The sequence below is a fragment of the Fusarium tjaetaba genome, assembly GCF_013396195.1.
Source record: "Fusarium tjaetaba strain NRRL 66243 chromosome Unknown NRRL66243_c0000344, whole genome shotgun sequence".
NCBI lineage: Eukaryota > Fungi > Ascomycota > Sordariomycetes > Hypocreales > Nectriaceae > Fusarium > Fusarium tjaetaba.
In genome coordinates, this window is record NW_023501540.1 from 15,843 (window position 1) to 38,320 (window position 22,478).

The following is a 22,478-nucleotide window of genomic DNA, read 5'->3' on the forward strand; positions in this document are numbered from 1 at the left end:
GCAGCGCTGGAATCTAATAAAACCCCTCTTTTCAGCCACATTTTAGTGGAATCTGGAATATGTCAGGGACAATACTTTAACTGCATTCCTATTACCGTTGAACTTACGGTTGTATTGGTTGCCGGTTTAAACTGCTAACAGCCACTGCAATGTCTTAGCCCATGAAACCGTCGATTCGTCTTGAGTCAAGCGCCGTAATAACGGAAAAACGGCATTTTAGCTGACCAATCTCTCGGGCCTCCTTCGAACATTCGACAGTCAGGAACAAGCCCTACAATGTTACCATTAATCACCTCAGCTCATACCTCATAGGGCGGAAGGAATTTCGGCCATGTTGACTTGAGAGTATGACGCAGCCCCACCTCCACAGCCAAAGCAAGCCCTTTTCACGTATTAAGTGTATTATTCGGTACATTATACGAATGATGCTAGGCTTTTGGCAGATACACTTCCTTGTTCTGACTCGACTAGTGAAGCAGCCTCGGAGCCGGGAGGCGAAACGGCATTAATAGGTAATTCTTAAAAGTTGCGTCGACTAAACGTTTCAATGAAATTCAAAGCAAAGACTTGGGGACTCTATCCTGCGCAGTAAGGACTTTTTCTTCGAATCCACTCTCCATATCGCCAAAGCACCATTGGCGCCACAAGACAGATTAACATGGCTGTACCCGCGAGAAGGCCATTTCCCCAGGCAATCCCAAGACGTTGATACATAGAAGGCGCAAACAGAGGAAAGCTAAAGCCAGCCATGGTGCGGACAAAAGCTGCTGCCCCAGTCGCACTGGCGGCATATCGCTCATAAGAGTCAATGATGTACGTCTGAGCACATTGGAATGACAGAATGAGCCCCGCGGAAAATATTGCTGTTCCGACATTTGGGATAATCCAGTGGAGTTTCAGGTGTGCCGAGACACCGTATAGAACAAGACCCGCTGGCGTGACAAGTGCGGTTGGAAACATTAGGGGTACGCGAAATTCAGGCCGTCCAGGGTGGTTGTATCGACTCTTGAGCATTGCATAAACCTTGAAGTGTCAGTGTAATATCGTAGGAGGAGAGAAGGTCAAGTACCTTGTCAATCAAGGGACCGGACACCTGAAGCCCAATGACAAACCCAATGCCGAGAGAGACATAGTTAAGACTGGCACGACCAGGCTCTTGGTTATATTGCTGCTCCCAGACCATGGGGAAGGATGCGAAACTAGCGACGCTTCAGTTGGCGCTAGTATGATGGGCGTCGAGGGCTTGAACTTACACCAGATACATCAGTCCATATAGATACGCCCTGTATAAGGCCGTGATCTGGATGGCTGGCTGCGTGAATAGCATCTTGAATGGTCTCTTCAAGTTGTTCAAAAGTAATGAAACAAATGATCGATCTCTCTGCTCAAATTCGGTATGGAGAAGCCTGTTACCAGTGACCTTGCGGAGCCTTGTGGCCTTGACCTTGAGGATCTTGGGTGGATAAGTCTCTTGCAAGAACAGGAACGCGAGGATCTGAACCACAGCATCAGCTATGGAGACTACCCAAAAGATCCAACGCCAGTTCAGGTGTTGGGTGAGGTAGCCAGCAGCTGGAGAGTTATTAGTGTGAAGGTGTTGTTAAGATTCGAGATGCCTTACCTATGGGTCCGACAGCAGGTCCCAGAAATGGGGCAAGGCTGTAGATGGCAGTCGCAGTTCCGCGCTCCTCCTTTCTCCAGCAGTCGCTCAGCACACCACCGCCAAGCTGGGTCCAAAATTAGTAATGAAGAATAAGGGACTAGGTATTGGTGATCATACCGCCTGAGGAGCACTGCCACCAAGACCGCTCAAGAAGCGAAAGACAAGCATCTGCTCCTTGGTCTTCGAGAAGCCACATACGGTGTTGAAGATGAGGTAAAACATGTTGGCAGACTGAAGAACGACAACTCTCCCGAACATCTCTGACAGGGGAGCGAGCAAGAATGGGCCAATGGCATAAGCCAAGAGGAAGATAGACATGAGAAGATATGTCTCAAAGTCAGATGAGATCTTGAACTCTTTGGCTAGATCTGGCAAGGCTGGTGCTAACATTGTTGAAGAAACGGGGGAGATGAATGTGAAACATGATACAAGAATTGTCGAGAGCCATTTCTTGCGCTTCGTCCAGTTGTGTGGATTAGAAGGATCATCGGGACCATCCCATATTACCTGAAAATGTGTCAACGGTCGGTGACCAAAGCGTGCAGGGATCTGATGGTTTCGATGAAGTCCAACTTACCAGGTTCGGATCCTCATCTTGAGGCAAGAGAAGGGGTTCTGGGACAGGATGGCGCTCCAAGTCTTCAGACGATTTTGCTGATCGGTCTGATTGGGTCGCAACATCCGGGTCTTCCGCCAGAGACGCCAGTGGCCTCGGGCGACTCGAACGGTTTGAGTCATAGCTGATGTCATGGTCATGATCACGTATCAGCCAAGGATAATTCTCACGAGACTTTTCATAGTAGGCCAAGTCTTCGAGCATGGGACTCCAGGACCTCCAAAGAGAGGAACGAGAGCCAGCTCTGGAGAGTGCTGGAGTATTGCTTTTGCTCATTGCTTGTAGGACAATAGCGAATGGGACAATGGCAAAGAAACGAATGTCGTTTGGAGGAGCTGTATAGACTACAAACAGTGATGACGGAACGAGAGAATGAGTAAGCGAGTGCAATTTGATCTGTTGATTCCTATTATAGGAGGGCTGAGATGCTCAATTATATCTTCACATCCTGCAATCGTTGGATCAGGATAAGAGGCTGTATCTTTAGCAACTAACGCTAAATCTGCAAAGATAAAGGCTCAGCCTGCACAAATGAGAAGAACAGCTCGCCCAAACCACGCCATTCCACATTATGTTACCGACTTGATGGCCGGAAAGTAAGTGCTGTCACGACTACACAGCCTGATTTCGTCACTGATGAGGCTACTGTCCCTACCACTCACTGTAGTGCTAGGCGTCTTTCCAAAATTGTTCGTGTCGCTGATTGAGTGATTACAGTGAATGAAAACCGTTTCAGCTGTTGATTGTCCATGGTCGTAATTAGGGTGGCTTAGAAGTTTCGTTTCGACTTAGCTTGGTTGGGTTGCGGCCATCTCATTTGCTTAAGCAGCATCGCCAAGACCTGAAGGCGGAAATCATATCGCGCATCTTCACGCCACGAGATTCGGGATATTTCAACATGCCGAGTTAATTGCCATACCGCTCCAGAGCCCTAGCCTTGGAGTGCAATTTGTGCGTGGGATCTAACGACAGTTTGTGTAATATTGTCATTTCGTTTTCATTTACTCTGGGGCTCACAAGCCATATCCTCAAAGCATATCGTGCGACCTCGCCAGCGGAGAACAAGCTTCTGGAATCTTCCGCAGCCAAAGATCTGCTCTAATGGGTTTTCTATAAATAAGCCTTTTGTGCATGGCGTGTCTCTTGTTGATTGGCAGAAGCATGATTCACGGAAGTTAGATAAGAACCAAGCAATGACGGCGCCTTTAGCACGCAACCTTGATGACGTTTAACTTTGGCATTGCCCACTCAAGCCACGAGACCTTGAATTAAGCTTAAATTTTATCCCTGCCACAGCTTCCATTGTCCTCCGCACTCTGACATGCCAAACTCATAAGCGAGCTGCCCAGTGACGATCTCCTCAGCCCTGCGATGAATGACGCGTCCCTTATCTGGACTCGCCTGATTGACCTTTGAGGCAAATCACCATATCAATGCATTCTATTTATGCCATGTGGCTTGGTGATCGCGTGACGCAAGCGCATTTCAGAATTGAGCTAAGATTTGTTTCAAGACAGAGTGGCAGACGACCTGTTGCTATTCTGGGGCATGTCCTGTCTGCGATGCTGGCTAGTGCAATTTCTTTTGTCGAGGCGGAGTGAGAAGATGGGACCATTCAGTAAATGAAATGCGGTCAATTGGGAGTAGAAACATGACGAAAGACAATAGAGCATCGGTGTATATAACGGTGCCGTATCCAGGGAGAGAATGAAGCGATTCAGAAGACCCAACCGCTTCATCTCCACATTCGCTATCAAAAACTTTAGCTGGAAAGCTTCCATTCGCTACAACAAGTCTATCGTTTATACATTACCAAACCCTCTTCATTGCCATCTCTCCACTTACGTACTCACTTTCAAAACCTATTCACACGAGCATAATGACAATGGGCTCCACTGTCGCTACGCCAAGTATGAGAGTCCTTGTCTGTCCGTCTGGCTTCAAGGGCAGCCTTCAGCCCAACGAGGCTGCAGACTGTATCGAAGCCGGTATCCTTGCCGTCGAACCTAATGCTTCGGTACGCAAAGTTCCGTTGGTTGATGGAGGTGAAGGTTTCACCCAAGCCATTGTCACAGCCACAGGCGGGTCAATGCACCGTGTACACGTGGTTGGACCTGTAGGAGAAGAAATCCCGTCATTCTTTGGCCTCCTTGGTCGCAAAGACGATGAACCAGCCACGGTGGTCCTTGAAATTGCTGCTGCTGCTGGCTTGAGCTTAGTCCCGCCCAACCGTCGCAATCCAGGCAAGACAACAACGTTTGGGGTTGGGCAACTCATCCTTGCGGCGCTTGATGCTGGAGCTACTCGCATTCTAATTGGGTGCGGTGATTCTGGGACGTGTGACGGTGGCGCGGGGATGCTTCAAGCTCTCGGTGCAAGACTGGTCGATACCCGAGGACGCGTCCTCCCCCTGGCTGGTGGTGGCGTGTCGCTCTTGGATCTTGGTTCCATTGACCTGACTGGGGTCGACAAGCGTGTCTTGAAAGCTAAAATTGACGTCGCTGTGAATTGGCATAATGTGCTCTGCGGACCAGGCGGAGTAGCAAATGTCTTCGGTCCCCAGAAAGGATCAACCCTAGAACAAGCCGCTCGTCTAAGTCTAGCCATGGAGAATCTGGCAGAAGTTGCTACAGGTATTCTCTGCGACAAAAACGTCCGACTTGCTCCTGGTGGCGGTGCCTCGGGAGGTCTTGGAACAGGCTTGCGCTTGGTAGGAGCTACACTCCGACCCAGATATGAGGTTATTATGCAGTACATCAACTTGCACAGTATCTTTGACGACTGCGATCTTGTACTTACTGCGGAGGGGGGCATTGACGATCAAACGCCGAGGGGAAAGATCCCCGCAGAAGTGGCCAGACTGGCCAAGAAACATGGACTTCCTGTGATTGCCATCGCTGGTACGATTGGACAGGGAGCGAGGGTGAACTATGATATCGGGATCGACGCGTTCACGTGCATTATCCAGCGGCCAATGAGCTTGGATGACGCGGTTTTGGAAGCGGAGAAATTGACCCGTGAGAGCGCTGAGACTGTGATGAGAATTGTTATGGTTGGGCGAATGCTAGGATGCCCTTGATGAGACACGTGTTATCTGAGTCTGTTTATGTTTTGGCTTAATTACATTGAACTTAGGAGTGATATGGCACCGGAACTCTATTGCTCAAGCTGTGCATTTTCCCAATGAGAACTTGTTTTGTTTATACGAGTAGCGGTTACCTCTATCTCAGGCTCCAGGACGTCACTATATAAGGACCTATCTTTAAGAGCTGATGTATATAATACTTAAGAAAATGAAGATAATGTAAGATTCTTCTACAGAGGCTAGATAAAAGTTTAAAAAGAGAAGTCTAAGTCCTTAGAGTTAGAAGGCTATAGATAACTGCGTCTTCTGTCATTATCTCTCATTTTTCTTTCTCCCTACTAACAAATTCTATAACTCCGCCTTCTGAAAAAAAAAAAAAACCACGCACCTATCTTACTCATCTTTTACAGCACTATCATCTGCTAATATGTGCTGTGGCGGCGGCGGCAGTAAGCGCAAGCACAGGGGCGGAGGAGGAGGAGGCGGCGCGATGATCAATAGTCTCGCGTATGGCCAAGCTATGGGTTTTCAGACGCCACCTCCCAGCCCGTCACGATTCAGTTCTAAAAGCAAGAGGCTCAACCACATCAAGGTGGAAGCAACGACAAGGCAACTCCAAGATACAGGCTCCCAAGCTTGGGATCAGTCGTTCTTTGGAGCGTCCAACGGCTTCCGGAAGGGAAAGTCAAGGCACAGAGCCAGCCAGGGCAGTGACGCGAGCCGGCGCTCCAACTTTGGCTCTAATGGCTCCATTCGTTCCACGGTAAGTCCTATCTAAGTTCAGAGTTACAATAGCATATCTAGCTCACGAATTAGACACCTACCAATCCCTGGCCACAACCTCTACCACAGAGTATGTTCGTTGGGAAGCCGTCGCGGGAAATGCCAACTCCAAGTCCTAGTTTCCGTGGAAAACTTAAAGCGTCAAAGGCTGGTCTAAACGGGATGGCACAAACCGCTGGGGGATTTGGTAAGGACCTTCTTGGACTGAATCGTGAGTTTTGAATATTGACGGGTTTTAGCTGATTACGGACATCAAGTGTCTGTGGCCGCTACACAGGCGGCTAGCAATTGGGGTAAGACAGCTTCCAAGACTAAATTAGGAGTCAGATATATTAACGCTTTTAGGTGATACTGGACGTCAATGGAATGCGGGAAAACGGCGTAAAGTGTTTTTCTAGTATAAGCTCTATATTCTGACACTTTTAGTCGAGGTTCCATGTTGCCTCGCATTAGAAACAAGACGCCAGTATATTTCGTGTCTGAGGCCTGAGTCGTGGCTCTGGAAATTCAGGTTGGGATGCGAAATGAAATGATGGACAACTCGCGTTTGACTGTGGAGGCGGTAGTTATTTGGTTCGGGGAGGACTATCGTGTTGGACGGCATTTATTCAACGCCAGGTTTGGAGTGGAAACTCATAGGGTTGATAAGTCAGGTTTTCGAGATTCTCGCTAGCTCAAGACACGAAAGAGACGAGCCATTCAATTAAATATATCTCTTATCCTCGATATCAATACATGTTATTCATTCCATATACTTTGTGGTCCCGCTTTCTTACTTGACACACAAACCTTGTCCCGGTTGGGAAATACAATGAGTGCGTCTGGAGCCTGCATCACAGTTGCTTCCACCTTTAGAGGCTTTACGAGCATGCCTGCCTTCCACTCGAGAGAAACAAGCCAACCTCCCATAGCCCTGACATGAGTCAGCTTCCCAGCTGCCCAAGACGACGGTAAGCTCGGAAGCAAATGTATCACGACGACCTGTCTTGACGGCTCAGATCTTAGGGTAGATTGGACCAGACACTCCAAGATCCCAGCACATCCGCCAAAGTTGCCGTCAATCTGGAATGGAGGATGATTATCCAGCATGTTTGCTAATGTCGATGTTTTGAGCAACAGATCCATGTGGTTTTCGCAACCTTCCGAATCTCGGAGACGTGCATGGAGATTCAGTAGCCATGCTCTGCTCCAGCCTGTATGACCTCCTCCGTGCTCCGCTCTTCTCGCAAGAACCTTTTTCGCAGCTTTGATCAGGAGCGGTGACGAGTCCATACTGATAGAGTCATCGGGATATAGGCCAAAGAGATGTGATACATGGCGATGTCCAGGTTCAGCTTCCTTGTGATTCTTCAAGCCCCATTCCTGTATGAGTCCATCTTTATTGAGTGACATGGGAGGGAGCTTATCGAGGGCTGTGATGACATCGTCCCGTCGCGGATGATCGGGGTCGAGTATACTGATGCTCCAAAGGAAACTTTCAAACGCAATGCGCACGATGGTCATGTCGATTACAGACCCTTCGCAGAAGATACCTGTCTCTCCTGACTGAGACACAAAGCTGTTTTCCGGGGACAATGATGGGTTGGTGACCAAGTATCTGCCGCAAGCTGATGGAATTAGAAAGTCAAGAAGAAACTGAACGCAGCCTTCAAGGATTGGAGCGATACGACAGTGCAGCGTGGGCTCGTACTGATATATGAGCATTCTGACAACATCGGTACACAGCCAGGCTCCACCGAGAGGCCAGATAGTAGCGGGCATCCACCGATCTTGGGGGTCCGTGTCAGCCCATATATCAGTGTTATGATGAGCGCACCATCCTTTGCAGTTGTACATCATCTTGGCTGTTCTCTTGCCTCTTTCCGCCATGCGTTCAAGGAGGCTGATGAGTGGTATAGCACATTGGATGAGACTGCATGGTATGGCTGGCCAATAGTTCATTTGGAGGTTGATGTTGATGGTGAACTTGGACCCCCACGGCGGTGAAAATGAAGGGTTCCATATTCCTTGTAATGTTGCCGGTAGAGCCTTTTCAGAGTTTCGACTTGAAGAGATGAGCAAATATCGACCGTAGTTATGATAAAGTGCTACTAGACCCGGGTCTCTGTTGCTGGCGATCCTCTTATTTGTTGGTAGATGGTTCGCGTCAGGGAATAACCGAAGGGACATTCGGCCGAAAAGGTTGGTATAATCGCATCGATGACGGCGGATGAGAGTTTCCCAAGGTTGTCGGAGAGCATCGTCAACGTTGAAAAGAGCTGATCGCTCGGGGTCCTCCTTTCTGAACGTGGTTTGCGCCCCAATAGCGATAACACATTTGGTAGCGTTGATAATTAGGCAATTTCCAACTGCCTCAACGGTCCCTTCGCTAGGTTGGCAGGAAACTCCAAGAACGAGAGACAAGCGATTACTATTCGCGCCGCCTGGTGTTGCGTTGAGAATAATCCGAGAGTCTTGGGCGAAGATGCTGTCTAGGTACTCGTTGGTCTCTCCCTCATTCTCGCTCAGCCGATTCAACCGTACGACGAAACGGCTTTTTTCGGATGCTTGGATTTGAATGGCGAGTACACTATCTGGGAAGCTGGCAATTACATCGCGGCAATAAGAGATACCGTTGTGTTTGTAACGTGTCGTGACTTGGGAAGTTTCCAGGTCGAGATACCGTGTGTAATCGGTCACCTCACTCTCTTCGTGATTAAACTCAATCTTGCATTGACCCAGTGGCTCATAATGTCTCGTGCTCGATGGCGTAGCAAAGAATGCTTCTTTAACAAGATCTTCTGCATCCTTGTGCTTCTCATCTCTGATCAGTTGTCTCAGAGTAGGTAAATTCTTGTGCGCATCGCGTGGTGTTCTGTCCTGCGGGCCGCCATACCAAACAGAGTCCTCATTGAGTTGGAGCAGCTCGGTCGACGTTCGCCCGTAGACCATAGCTCCCAGCCGACCGTTGCCAATGGGAAGAGCCTCAGACCACGAAGATGCGGGGGCGGCGTAATGCAAGAGCATGCCTTTGTCTTTGTCACTAGACTGGCCTTGGTCCATTGTGGATGATGACTGGATATGCGCGCCGTTTTGCCGCGATGGATTCATGGCGCTTGATGGTGGAAAAGGCGCATGGGATGATGATGCTGCTGGGGCTAGACTATTTGATGAGGGGAAGTTTGATGAATCTCTTGTGTTTTTGTTTGCCGAGCAGGGCCGATTGGTGATGGATTAGACCCAAAGAGGATGGTCAACCCCACAAACCCATGTGGACGGATGAACGGCCCATGGGGTAACGACGGGCTCAGCGATGTAATTGGAGGGATTATTATTTAAGTTGACGATTGTACCCACATGCCCCAGAGTCGTGAGTGGTTTAAAAACTGGAGGCATTTTAGCCGACATCGCACAGACTGCAGCTAGCTATCACGTACATACATGCAGCATTGGGCTGTGATCAGAACCCACCAAACAGAGGAAGTAAAGTCTAGTAGTGGTGTGATTCGAACTTTGTAGAGTGCGGTCTGCACTCGATCGGTTTGTCGATGTTCTCGTGCCGTACTTCACCTGGACAAAGTGCACTAACTAGGTCGAGACAATGGCGGCATAAAAGGCCTTCGCTGGACATTATATAAAGCCGATCTAAGGTCCAGCAGCAAAACACATGATTTAGGACTGCTATGTTCCTGAGCTTATAAGAGATCAGCACAATTATACAGGGTATCAATATGCCAATCCAGGCACGAAGAGCCTCTTTCGAGCGCCATAACATTTACCAAGATGTCCAAGCTGATGCAAACAAATCAGGCGTTGCTGTTGAAGAGATCGTCACAGCACGAATCACTGAAGACCATCTGATTACCAAGTCTCGGGAAGCTCTATCTCTCAAGTCCAGAGCTGGCTTTCGCATATTTCTCATCATGGTTACTATGGGATTCAATCAAGCTGCGTAAGTTCTTAAGCCGATTGAATAGATGTTGAACTGATACTCTATAGATATGGTATCGACTGGGGTGTCATTAGCAGTATCAACTCCAACACCTATTGGCATGACTACTTCGGCTTCGCAAACAGCGGCTCAACCCTCGGTGTCATCAATGCGCTCATGACCATCGGCAACTTTTGCGGCGCTCCTTTTCTTAGTCTTGCGGACAAGATTGGTCGTCGAAGCGTCAACTTTCTCGGTTGTTTTCTCACTATTGTTGCTTCTCTCATTCAGTGTTTTGCCCCGAATGTCAAGGTCTTTATGTTTGGCCGCTTTGTCCTTGGTTTTGGTACCGCGCTTTGCACGAGCTCACAGTACATCGCAGAGGTTGCGCCTCCTCATATTCGTGGACAGTGAGTTTGTCTCCGATGTCGGTTCTTGAACTGCTCAATAACATGTAGAATAGCATCGTTGGAATTTTCGGTGCCTTCTTCCAGGTTGGCTCTCTTGCCATCGTCGGTATCATGATGGGATTCACTCACTGGGAAAGTAACTGGAGCTGGAGAGTGGCGTTTCTTATCCAAGCCATCTTCCCGTTCTTTGTGTGCGTCACTATCTACTGGTTCTGCCCCGAATCACCACGATACATGATCATGAAAGGCCAAAGAGAAAAGGCTCGCACCATGATCTCCAAATACTTTACTTCTTCGGAAGACCCTAACCACCCATTTGTCGAGACCCTGATAGCTCAGATTGATGAGTCGATCGAGACTTCGGCGGTTGGCTTCCGTGCTGTCTGGGACTTCCGGGTCTTCTTCACCAAGGCTGTCGGCTTTCGAACCTTTGTCCTTCTCCTCTACTCGATCTTCCAACAGTGGAATGGTAAGCCTCGAACCCCGACTCACATGGTCCCTCTCTCTGACTCGTTATAGGTGGCGGTATTATTGGTCTCTACATGGACCCTGCGCTCCAAACAATCGGAATTACCAAGAAGCTCGACGTCTTAGGCATCACCCTAGGTCTAACTGCCACTTACTTTGTCTTCACTCTTTTCGGTGCCTACATCATCGAGTACTTTCGCAGACGAACTCTCATTTTCGTGGGGTTGATATGCATCATCATTGCGCAAACCGCTGTCACAATCACAAGTTGGCGGGTCAATGTGCAAGGAGACAGATACCTGTCTTATCTCACTGTTGTCTGGATCTATGGTTTCCAGGTCTGCAGTGCGTCTTTTATAGCCACGATGCACAATCTGTATCCAGTTGAACTGCTGTCTCTCCCTTTGAGAGCAAAGGGAATGGCACTGTACACGATGTTCCAGGTATGTTTTTGACAAAAAGATGTTATTTCGAATACTGACATTGGAAGGGCGCTGCTGGTGTTGTCCACAACTACGGTATTTCAGTTGGGATCCAGAAAGTTGGGTACAAGATTTGGGCGGTGTACATTGCGTATAACCTCATCCAGCTTGTCGTGGCTTACTTCATCTTCCCTGAGACTGGAAAGCTCAATTTGGAGGAGATTGACCACATTTTTGAGACCAAGAACACTAACCCCACCAAGCTGAGTGTCAAGATCGCAGATGCCAAATGGGCCTCGATCAAGGAGGAAAAGAGGCGGGCTCGTAACAATCCCATGGTAGCTTAGCCTTAGTCACAGCTGTACGTCTCAGTCAAGAATACTCACACAGTTCCAATACCCGGGTCGCCAGGCCGCAACAATGAGCAGTTGGTACCCTAGCCTCTTTCCGAGTAACTGTCAATTGATACGCGTATATGCACCCCGAACGACTTGTCACACGAATGCAGATCAAATGTAGTGTACCATACATTCTAAATATTCTCCTTCCGTTTCTAGCTATAGCTCAGGGAATGCAGAGCTAGCGGGTGATCTGCGAAGTGGATAAATGGGTAGACGGGCCGGTAAAAATAACACTCTTCTTTTGCAAGCGACACAAGATGGAAGCAAGGAAAATAGGATTCAGCAACGGATTCTTTTGTAGACCTCTCCCACAACCCGAACTTACATCAATTCAGTGACTTGGATCAAGCTCCTACCGCAAGTGACTCATCGTATACTCTCCATAGGCGTCAGACAATGATCTTGATTCGTGGGTAAATCGCCCCTCCGCCTCACTTGTGCAGCTTCCCGTTCCGGTGCAAGTGGCTGTTACCTGCGAGCGCTGAATTTTCACTTGTGTCAACCCTTCAACTCAGCTCACCCATCTTCCTATTCTTCATCAGTGGCAATGGTATCACTGGAGATGGGTTCTCAGCCATTTGACGAGTCTATCAGAGGTGCCTTACCTCCTGACTTTATTTGGGGGTTTGCCACTGCAGCAGCCCAAGTTGAAGGCGCGTGGAACAAGGATGGTAAAGGCGTTTCAATATGGGATACCTTTGCTCATACTCCAGGCAAGGTCAAAGATGGCAGTACGGGCGACGATGCTGTCAAGTCTTATGATCTTTACAAGACTGACGTTGAGTGGCTTCGCAAGTACAAGGTCACAGGTTACCGGTTCTCACTCTCATGGTCACGAATCATCCCCATGGGCGGCAAGGATGACCCTGTCAACGAGGAGGGTATATCATACTACAATCGACTGATTGACGAGCTCCTTGCAAACGACATCACTCCATTCGTCACGCTCTTCCACTGGGACATCCCTCAGGCTTTGGAAGATCGCTACGGAGGAATGCTAAACAAGGATGCGTACACTCCTGACTTTGTTCGTTATGCCCGGGTATGTTTTGAGCACTTCGGTGACCGTGTCAAGAACTGGATCACATACAATGAGCCTGGCGTCTATTCACTCGCTGGTTATGCTGCCGGAGTACACGCTCCAGGACGGTCCAGTTTTCGTGATCGCAATGAAGAAGGGGACAGCAGCACAGAACCCTTCATCGTCAGTCACACGGAGCTTGTGTCGCATGCCTACGTTGCCGACATGTATAAGCGCGAGTTCAAGCCCAAGCAAAATGGCAGTATCATGATTACCCTTCATGGTAATTGGTCTGAGCCCTGGGATATCGATGATCCGTTAGACCAAGAAGCAGCAGAACGAGCCAGAGAATTCGAGATCGCCTGGTTTGGTGACCCTTTGTACAAGACCGGTGATTATCCGGAGTCAATGCGTGCACAGCTGGGTGACCGTCTCCCGAGATTCACACCGGAAGAAAGCAAGCTTGTACTGGGGAGTTCAGAGTTTTATGGCATGAACTCGTACTCGGCCTTCTACGTCCGTCATCGCGACGGAACTGCTGATATCAATGACCACTTGGGCAACGTTGAAAAGCTTGATGAAAATAAGAAAGGGGAATGGCGAGGACCCATGAGCGACACATACTGGCTCCGAACTACTCCATGGGGCTGGGCTAAGTTACTCCGCTGGATCTGGAACCGCTATGGCATACCCATCTACATTACTGAGAATGGTACCACGGCGCAGGGTGAGCACGACTGGAAGCCAAACGGCCCCGATGATGTCTTGGAAGACCCCTTCAGGGTTGACTTCTACAAGAGCTACCTCACAGAAGTCGCCAAGGCATCACAGGGAGGCATTGTGATCAAGTCATACTTTGGGTGGACTTTTACCGATAACTGGGAATGGGCTGCTGGTTTCTCAGATCGCTTTGGGGCAACGTGGATTGATTTTGAGTCTGAAGATAAGACTAGGTATGCTAAGAGGTCTGGGTACTTTCTCGGGGCGTTTTTCGACCATCTCATTAGCAAGAATTGAGATAGTAACGATTTTAAGCTTTTTAGTGTTTAACCTGATTTCAGCAGGTGGTCTGATTCCAAGTCAAACCCTTGAGCTGTTCTTTTCACCGTATTTTAAATGGGTCTCGTAGCACCGCCAGCATTCCAGGCAGTTGGAATGCGGTGACCTATAACGCAAAGAGCAAATGCCTCCTTTGCAAGCCTTCAGCCACTAATGGGCCGGCGCGGACCGATATCCTTACCACTGGGCGGCCGAGTCTTCTGTGAAAATACAAGCTCTTAGCCAGAAGTCGAATATCGTCAATCAAGGGATAGAGGCAAACAGCAGCATCTGGTGACATGTCAATGTCCACGATGATATTTGAGGATATTAATTTCCTATCATACTGGCTAATTGGCGAGACACACGACATGGTAGAGACGCATCAACGCTGCATCTTTATATCGCCAGCAAATGGTTTTGTTTGAACAAAATTCTAGACCTAGAGTCTTCCTCTATTTCAGTGACATCGGCCGGACTCGCCGAACGGGCTTGAAGAAAGCGGCTTAGACATCAGTCAGGGGATATTACTAACAGATTTATCCATAGTCCCCTGTCTCGTTATGCAGCTAGTCCCTTTAGTTACTACACAAGCGATAAACTAGAAACTCTACTATCCAGTAGTGAGACAACGATATGGATAATAGAAAGGGCTAGACTCTTAGTTCTGATAGCATTCAAGTCTAGACTCTTAGTCCTGTAAGCCATTTTGGGTAGCTCCAGCTGAGTTCAGGACTGGAGGTGCTTTTGCATTGCTTTGGGTTAATATCATGCTTAACAGAGATGGGCTTTGGCTCCCTGATCTAAGTAGGTATTACTTCGGCATTCCACAAGGCACTGCATTGAGCATTTTAGCTAAATATCTATATACACTCTTTCTTGAAATAAACTCTGCTCTTCGATTGTATTGAAGTCTACTGAAAATTCATTTTATAACGTGTATTTTTAAAAATGGGTTTATTGAAGAGAGTTTTAATACTGCTCTTTATCACATCAGTATGCGCTTTTCCAGCTGTTGGTACTCTTGAAAGGGGAGACTCTCTGGAACCAAGAGCAGGTATATATATACAGCTTGGCCAACATAACTTGACTGACATTCCTTTCTCTCTACAGGGCTCTTTTGCAAAGCTTCAGATCCGGACAATAAAGCTTTTCAGAGCAATTCCATTGCTGGATCTGCCTTTTGCTCAACCTACCTTCGAAAAACAACAACCACTACTGTAACTCCTTCTACAACTATCACTTCCACTCAGACCGCATTATCAACAGCTACTGCAACTGTCTTCACTACCGTTTTGACAACATCCTCTATCAGCGTCTTTACTACTTCAACAAAGAAAGGGTCAACTTTAATCACACTAACCAAAACTGCGCTTGTTACTGATACTTTCGTCAAGACACTTACAGCCCAGGCAACAAGGCAAGTCACCAGTACAGTAACAAAAACGATGCCCATAACAGTCACATCTCATGTCAGCAAGACTGTGACTGTAGCAGCTACGACAATAGCGACGATTAATATTAATACTACAGTCACAAAGCTTGTAACCAATTCTCGTACCAATGTTGTTACTGGCACAACTACCGTTTGGGTCACGTAAGTACATCCAAGGCATACTGATATGAAAAGCTAATGATTACCTATTTAGCACTACGTGAGTTTGTGCTTTATTGAATCTTTCGGAACTTCCGATTGACCTTGAACAGAGCGTCCGCTCCAGTCGTGACCTCGGACCCAAGTATGTTCTTCCATTCATAGTGATTTATCTCGCGACTTGTTGACATTTCAGTCACGCTTTACTGCAGAATCCCAGGTTACGCGAAGTCCTCCGAATACATACTTTTCCAAGAGAATAACTTTCCTGACGCCAGCTTTTCTACCTGCAAGAGTTTTTGCTTGGCCCAACAGGAGGATGTTCCTGTTTATAGTTTCGGCTTTACTTCTCGCGCTTGTTACTGCTATAGCGAGCCAGTGTAAGTAGATCTGTTCTAGCCTTGCCTCGAATTGTTAGACTTATGACTAAACAACTTTAGACTGGATGCAGTTGACCGCGACTCGAACCTGGTAGCTATAAATTACGATATGTCCTGTGAATCTGCGGACGAGGTTAGTGAAATCTTTAAATATAGAGATTGGCAGGACATGCTAACATTACTTAAGGACAACTCCCAGCCTGACAAGCGGGAATTCCAGAAGCGTGCTGTCAAGACTACAATACCAAGCTATCTGCCCAATAAAACGCCTAGTGTTGTCAGCAGTGCCTGCTCGTGCTTAATCACCAAACCTGCTGCTCGCCAGACCTTGACCGTTTTTGACGACCCCACGACTATTCAAACAACAATGACGACAACTAAGGTGGTAACGATCAATAAGAAGAAAACTACTCTTGCTACTACACGTCAGACTGTTACTTCAATAGTATTGACCACTTTGATAGCGACAGGAACTCAGACTGCAACCATAACTCAGCATACAGTCAGCACTATTACCAAGCCGGTTACTGTCTTTATTACAAACTTCAATACTGTCACTGTAATACAGACTTCTACCTCTTCTACAGTCAAAACCGATACTATCCCTATTACCAAGGTCAATACTGTCCCTTGGACTCGCCTGAGCACTGTTTTTGTCACCAATGGAGTAACCACTACAGTCATTCGAACTGCCCCGACCCCGCGAACCGTAACGTCTATTGTCACGCAAGAGGCATCTACCAGGACTTATGTCAGCGAAATTACAATCTGGGGCACTATAGCGCCCGATTCAACGACCAAAGATGCAACAACTACAAGTATACATGCAATTATACCTCCTCCAAATTCATCTTTCAGCGCGTCTGCGGAAACGCCTGCCACGCCTTCGAGGTCGAGTACGCCTATGGTCACACCAGCGAGAACTTCAAGCTCGAGTACATCCACAAGCACCCCGAGTTGGAAGGTGCTGGACAACAACGCTGCGGCCGCCAAAATTGTTGCTGATGGTCCCGATCTCTACCAGATGCATACGTCTGGATATATCTGGATGTATACAGGTACCCCTATTACTGGTTGGCGACTATTGGGCAACCAGGCTTCAACCACCAAGGTTTCTACCTCAAACGGTAATCTCTACCAGCTTCGAAATACCGGGGAGATTTACAAGTATACTGGTACTCCAGTGACGGGTTGGAAGTTGCTCGACAACAACGCTGCCGCTCTCGATATCGTAGCCAGCGGTAACGACCTATACCAACTCCATAAATCCGGCTACATCTATAAGTACACGGGCACTCCTATCACTGGATGGCAACAGGTTGGCAACAGTATGGATACCAAGAAGATTGCCGCTTCCGGGGGAAGTCTCTACCGACTCGACAGTGGCGGCCTTATCTGGAAGTACAATGGAGTACCCATCACTGGATGGGATAAGCTGAGAGGCGACTCAAGCGCCATGGATATTGTGGTACGAGGTGCTGATCTCTATGAGCTTGATACCTCTGGAAGTATTTGGCAATACACTGGCGTTCCGATAAGCGGCTGGAGGCAACTCGATAACAATTTCCGGACGAAGCAGATTGCTGCCGGAGCCGAAGGGTTTTATCAGATTCATACCAACGGAAATATCTGGCAATATACCGGCACGCCCATCACTGGCTGGAAGCTACTGGATGGAAACACTACCTCCACCTATATTACAGCAGGCGACTCACTCTACCAGCTTCGCAGTACAGGTTACATTCTGCAGTACACTGCGTAGGTTCGTCAGTTGAGGTTTTGATGGTCGAGGTTCAGGTAGCTATTCATTATGGAACAGAAAAAGACAGCTAAAGGAGCAAAGGAGGGGATTTTGTGGAAAAACACTCGCTTGAAGGAAACAGATTGGCAGAGGAGTGAATGTAGAGAACTTCCAGGGTAAGACCACGACGAGGAGAAATTGATGTGCATTCTTTTGTAACCAGATCGTTCATTAAGCTGTTTGTTAGATCACCCATTTTCAATTTTATTAAACGTAAAGAATGTCGTTCAGAATGAAAATTGCTTATCCATATAAAAAGAGACCTATTCAGTGGTGATGTCTTGAATTTCCAACCATTTTACAAATACTTCTGCAGGGTAGGTAGAGTGGCGACAGGCACCGAGAGCGAGGAACGATGAGCTACGCCACTGTATCTTAGTGTCGATCATATTGAGCCGTGCATCCGACTGCCCTAGGCGACGCGCTGCATTTAGTTAGGCCAGATCAAGGCCACAAAACAGCGATGGCCCAGTTCATCTTCAGTTGCTCGTAGAAAAAGGTGCAGTTACACGCTTGCTTCAAATGCGACACCTCATATGATATTTCTATCACGTACCAAGGCACGTAGTGATCCCAGGTCAAGTTCACATTTCTTCGAATAGACCCCAAGTTAAATCTCTCAATGTCGTTTTTGGTCTTGGGCGCCACTCAATCTCACTAGTGGTCAACCTTTGCGTTTGGAATGTGTTTGCATTTGGCATCAAGTCGTCTGGACTCAATGACCCACGCCACAAAAGCTTTGACGCGTACATGTGATATTATTTCCGTGTCAGCTCCCATGCCCTCATCCTGCTTTGATCCATCCCCCAGAAGCGCGATAATGAGTGGTTGCTAAACGAGAGTGCTTCATCACCAAAGAAGCAAAATGCTCATATCTGTCGGAATAGTGTGTTCAATGTACTTTTCTCTTTTTGACCGAGAACCTTATACTGACGTCTTGACAGGCCATTCAAGCAGTGTTATTGGGAGCATCGCTCTTTGTAGTTATTCTTCGATGCTGGACCCGACTGTACTATGAGAAGAAGAAGCTCTCTCTGTCTGAGTACTTTGCTTGGATGGGCTGGATCTTCGCCTTGGGATGGTTCATAACTTCGACACTCTCCATGCTCATTCTGGTTCGTCATCCCCCGGAGGGCTCAGATGGTCTCATCCCTAGTGTTGATTATCAGAAGGTGAGTGACTTTGAAAGCTCTCGGCGTTATACGTTCACTAATTCTCGATTCTAGATAGTCTGGGTAGCTGCATACTTCTTTGACACAGGAATCTACTGGCCGAAACTCTCTATCCTCGCCTTCTATTGGTATCTTATACCAGATGTATTCCAATCCTTGAGAGTGGCACTATACATGATCTCGGCATACCTGCTCTCTTGTATGACAACATCAATCCTTCTCAACACTCTGATAGCGAGACCGATCTCAGACAATTGGTAAGACTGCCACCATCAATCTTTTGAATTTAAAATTACGGCTAACTTGGCCAGGTCAGTTGAGAACCAGCTGAACTCGGCTTGGAACTCCCTGCCCAACTTTCTGACGCAGTGGTGTCTGAACTTCTCGACAGATCTAATGTGTGAGTTAACAACTTGATTCTTTTGGTCAAGGCTCTCCCAGAAGATAAGGGTAGACTGACAAGGGCTCAGTGTTCTGCTTTCCATTCTTCATTCTCAAACATCTTACTTTACGCACTGAGCAGAAACTTGGTCTCGTTGGCGTCTTTTCCCTTGGTGGAATCACGATGTCAGCTAGTCTTGCCCGCTTCATCATCAGCAACGCAGCGGATTATCAGCTTGATTACCCATCGGGTAGTAGGTACACACTTGAATGATGTCGATAGATACTAACCGCCCCAAGATGCCCTCTGCATGGCCGAAATGGCGACTGCGGTTATCGTTGTCTGCCTCCCTGGCCTGAAGAAATTGATCATGCGATCGAGATCAACTACCAACACGACGAGTCAAGGGTCCAACTCGAACCAGTTAAGCTCGGGCCACTCTTCGAACATGACGGCGTCCAAATCGAGGACGGCATCGCAGTCTTATGCGGAATGGGGGGTCATGGATGATGAGATTGAGTTGCCTAGTCATCCCCAGAAATCTCATTTGCCAGGTGAACTAAAGGATGTGGGGAACCTCCTGTAGTACCATTTCAGATATGGAGTCAATAGCTGCAAGCAATAATATTATATACTAAGAAGTACCTCCTCTATCGAACTGATGCACTGTAGAAGAGATATTGAAGGGCACCTGTTCAACCTTATCCTCATGGTGCTTTAGAATACAGAACTTCTCCATCCTTCTTAAACCCTGCGATCACGTTCTGTCCCTTGTCGCTGACAAGCCACTTGATAAATGCGGCCGCCTCTTTAGCATTGGGTGCCTTCTCACCAATCAATGCATGAGCGGGATTCAGCAATAGGTCATCCGCCTTGTCAGTGCCCGCTTTGTAAATGACAGTCTGATTCCTGAGATCTGCATCAAGGGACAGGATGGTTCCACGGTCAGTGACAGTATACTCCTGCAGGATGATGGCCGCTGTAAGAGCTTGGATCGGGAAAGCAATGTATTGGTGATACCATGTTGAGTAGGCAGTCGCCCAAGGAACTTGCCCTATGCCGGCCCATAGCAAGGTCTCTTTAATGTTGGTAGCGGACTTGTCATAACGGCTTAGGAACCGAACAGGAGGTTCAGTAGCAGGGCCTTCAGCTGCTTCGTGGAGATTGGCGAATATGGTCATTATGTCATCACTTTTGGAGATATTTGCGGGATTCTCCTTAGGTCCGACGAGAAGAAAGTGGTCTCGGAAAGCGTAGTAGCTTGGACTTTTGGCGATGCCTTGCTTGATGGCAATCTCTTCCGCAGGTGGATTGTACGTAATACCGATGTCAGCCTCGCCCGTCTTCAGATACTGAATGCTGTAGGTGGTGTCGCTCTTGATCCATCCCACCTGGAATGGTTTCTCGCCGTCTCCAACGCGGCTTTTGATGTATGCATTCGCAAGCTCTGGCCATCTGTATTAGCATCGTTCGAGTCATAGGCGAGGTGTTCTCACCCTTGATCAAGCCGCTCTGACCAGCTCCTCCGTTGGCAATAAGCAACTTGATGGAGTCATTCTTGTTGTGATCAAAGCCGCCTCCATAAACCGCATCGGGAGTTACTGCCAGGCAGTTACTAACGAGAAGAGAGACTGCGAGTAAAAAGAGTTTCATGCTGGGCTCTTGGTGAAGATGACTAAACGGATAAGAAGGGGGAGGGAAATTCAGAAATTGAAATAATCGTGGAGGGAAGATCATAGTTATACCATTGGCAGTGCGGGTGACTAGTAAGGTAATGCAGGCCTCACAAGATTGTCATGTCTCGCTTCAGCTGAGACTATTAATTTGGTCAACGCGCTACCGGCAATACCATAGAAACGGGAAAGACATGGAGGATTGCTAAGTGACAATAATACTTGGGTACTCTTGGCGTCAATCTGGGAAGACATTTCACTGGTTATTTTGACCCCAATTGAAGATCTAAGGTTGTGTTGATCCGTGGGGTCGCGATGACAAGCCGTGTCAGGAGGCGCAAACAGACTGGGATGCAGTAAGCACTAAGTAGCTGGGCATCCCTGCTAAATTGCTGTGAATCTGGTAATTGATAGACGCGGCTGAAGTTGGGTCAACTAAAATCAAGATTGATCGCCAAATACCACCGAGTTATTGACTCTTGGCAACAGCAGTTACGCAAAAATGAGTATGGCCTTTCAGACCGCCCATCCATTATTATTCCTATCCGATCGCTGCCAGTTTGTCACTCGAATTTTTGTAATTAGCTTGCAGGCGTGTCAGCAAGAGATAGAAGGCCTCAGGGAGCAAGAAAATATAAGACTTTAGAAGAGGGTGCCTAAATAAATTTAATAAAGATTTACCTAAACTTAGACTAAATTATATAAGCCTTTTCATCACTTAGGATAAAGCTCTCAAGTTTTCTTACGTCCCCCTGGAAGGTAATTTTTGTTCTGTCTGGCGAATTGCACATACAACTAATTTCCCCACTTCTCTTCCACGTGCGTTATTTATTTATTTATTTCCTCCTTTCAACACCCTCTTTGCTAAAGACGCCGACGATGAGTGGCAGCAAACTGCAGTCAACAGCGGATACAGAGCCTCCGGCAACTACATCGGATTCATCCTTTCACGGCTTTCCCAATTTACCAGTAGAGTTGCGGCTAAGAATCTGGCGCTACTCTTTTCTTCCCCGCTGCGTTGAACTCCATGCCCGCAGATCACATTACGCCGATACCTTCCAACACGGTGGGGTGCCAAAATGGCAAAGTCGATGTTATAATCCAGCCTCGCTGTCAGTGAATCTCGAGGCGAGATCTATTGCAATAGACCATTATCGTGTTAAACTCCCCCTCGCGACAATTACGCCGTATGAGCATGCTGGCGATGACATAAACGACCCAAATCGCGTGCTGTACATTAACCCTGCTGTCGACACCGTCGCTGTACTCGGTGATCTGGACTACAGCAGAATCTCACAACTGCTGAAAGGCTTGCGAGTCAGTGATCCGGAGGGAAACGGTTTGCAGAAATTCGCTGTCAGCGCCAGCTGGACGTATCATCAAGGAGCAGGTGACACGATCAGGATGTTAGTCAAGCACATGTTTCCCGAGCTAGAAGAGATGACTGTGTTTATGTATGATGAGAAAATGCCTCCTGCGGACTGGACTGGTGGAACGTGTGAACTGAAAGATTGTAGCCATACAGACTACTACAAACGTTACGCGATGGGAAGAGGCCATCAAATGAGGGATGGCGATAAATGGATGGTTATTGGGAGGAAAGAGTTGAGGGTGATGGAGCTGTGTTTCAGGCAAGGATGGTAGTGATGTTGATTCATT

The 22,478-nt window shown here is 47.7% G+C and overlaps 8 protein-coding genes across 8 annotated transcripts; 5 read left to right on the forward strand and 3 right to left on the reverse strand.

The window, feature by feature from the left end:
• Positions 1-576: 576 nt before the first annotated feature.
• Positions 577-2,555, reverse strand: FTJAE_12532 (multidrug resistant protein; the record flags this gene model as incomplete). The annotated part of the gene is made up of 6 exons (XM_037345588.1): positions 577-1,023; positions 1,070-1,199; positions 1,254-1,572; positions 1,622-1,727; positions 1,781-2,170; positions 2,241-2,555. 6 exons carry the CDS (start codon positions 2,553-2,555, stop codon positions 577-579), a joined length of 1,707 nt encoding a protein of 568 aa, XP_037200405.1.
• Positions 2,556-4,164: 1,609 nt separating this feature from the next.
• FTJAE_12533 (glycerate kinase) lies at positions 4,165-6,545 on the forward strand (the record flags this gene model as incomplete). Its single annotated transcript, XM_037345589.1, has 5 exons — positions 4,165-5,296; positions 5,775-6,127; positions 6,181-6,358; positions 6,405-6,440; positions 6,493-6,545. The coding sequence occupies 5 exons, from the start codon at positions 4,165-4,167 to the stop codon at positions 6,543-6,545; spliced, it is 1,752 nt and encodes a 583-aa protein (XP_037200406.1).
• A 340-nt stretch (positions 6,546-6,885) lies between these two features.
• FTJAE_12534 (alpha-L-fucosidase 2) lies at positions 6,886-9,189 on the reverse strand (the record flags this gene model as incomplete). The annotated part of the gene is made up of 1 exon (XM_037345590.1): positions 6,886-9,189. The coding sequence occupies one exon, from the start codon at positions 9,187-9,189 to the stop codon at positions 6,886-6,888; it is 2,304 nt and encodes a 767-aa protein (XP_037200407.1).
• Positions 9,190-9,857: 668 nt separating this feature from the next.
• On the forward strand, positions 9,858-11,704 carry FTJAE_12535 (lactose permease; the record flags this gene model as incomplete). The annotated part of the gene is made up of 5 exons (XM_037345591.1): positions 9,858-10,078; positions 10,126-10,467; positions 10,521-10,936; positions 10,987-11,378; positions 11,426-11,704. The coding sequence occupies 5 exons, from the start codon at positions 9,858-9,860 to the stop codon at positions 11,702-11,704; spliced, it is 1,650 nt and encodes a 549-aa protein (XP_037200408.1).
• Positions 11,705-12,305: 601 nt separating this feature from the next.
• Positions 12,306-13,796, forward strand: FTJAE_12536 (beta-glucosidase; the record flags this gene model as incomplete). The annotated part of the gene is made up of 1 exon (XM_037345592.1): positions 12,306-13,796. The coding sequence occupies one exon, from the start codon at positions 12,306-12,308 to the stop codon at positions 13,794-13,796; it is 1,491 nt and encodes a 496-aa protein (XP_037200409.1).
• Positions 13,797-15,265: 1,469 nt separating this feature from the next.
• On the forward strand, positions 15,266-17,553 carry FTJAE_12537 (peptidase m12; the record flags this gene model as incomplete). Its single annotated transcript, XM_037345593.1, has 6 exons — positions 15,266-15,414; positions 15,467-15,472; positions 15,525-15,556; positions 15,632-15,791; positions 15,852-15,924; positions 15,979-17,553. The coding sequence occupies 6 exons, from the start codon at positions 15,266-15,268 to the stop codon at positions 17,551-17,553; spliced, it is 1,995 nt and encodes a 664-aa protein (XP_037200410.1).
• Positions 17,554-18,457: 904 nt separating this feature from the next.
• FTJAE_12538 (uncharacterized protein) lies at positions 18,458-19,732 on the forward strand (the record flags this gene model as incomplete). Its single annotated transcript, XM_037345594.1, has 6 exons — positions 18,458-18,478; positions 18,537-18,764; positions 18,819-19,021; positions 19,076-19,164; positions 19,235-19,399; positions 19,446-19,732. 6 exons carry the CDS (start codon positions 18,458-18,460, stop codon positions 19,730-19,732), a joined length of 993 nt encoding a protein of 330 aa, XP_037200411.1.
• A 121-nt stretch (positions 19,733-19,853) lies between these two features.
• FTJAE_12539 (extracellular tungstate binding protein) lies at positions 19,854-20,799 on the reverse strand (the record flags this gene model as incomplete). Its single annotated transcript, XM_037345595.1, has 2 exons — positions 19,854-20,593; positions 20,643-20,799. 2 exons carry the CDS (start codon positions 20,797-20,799, stop codon positions 19,854-19,856), a joined length of 897 nt encoding a protein of 298 aa, XP_037200412.1.
• Positions 20,800-22,478: the final 1,679 nt, after the last annotated feature.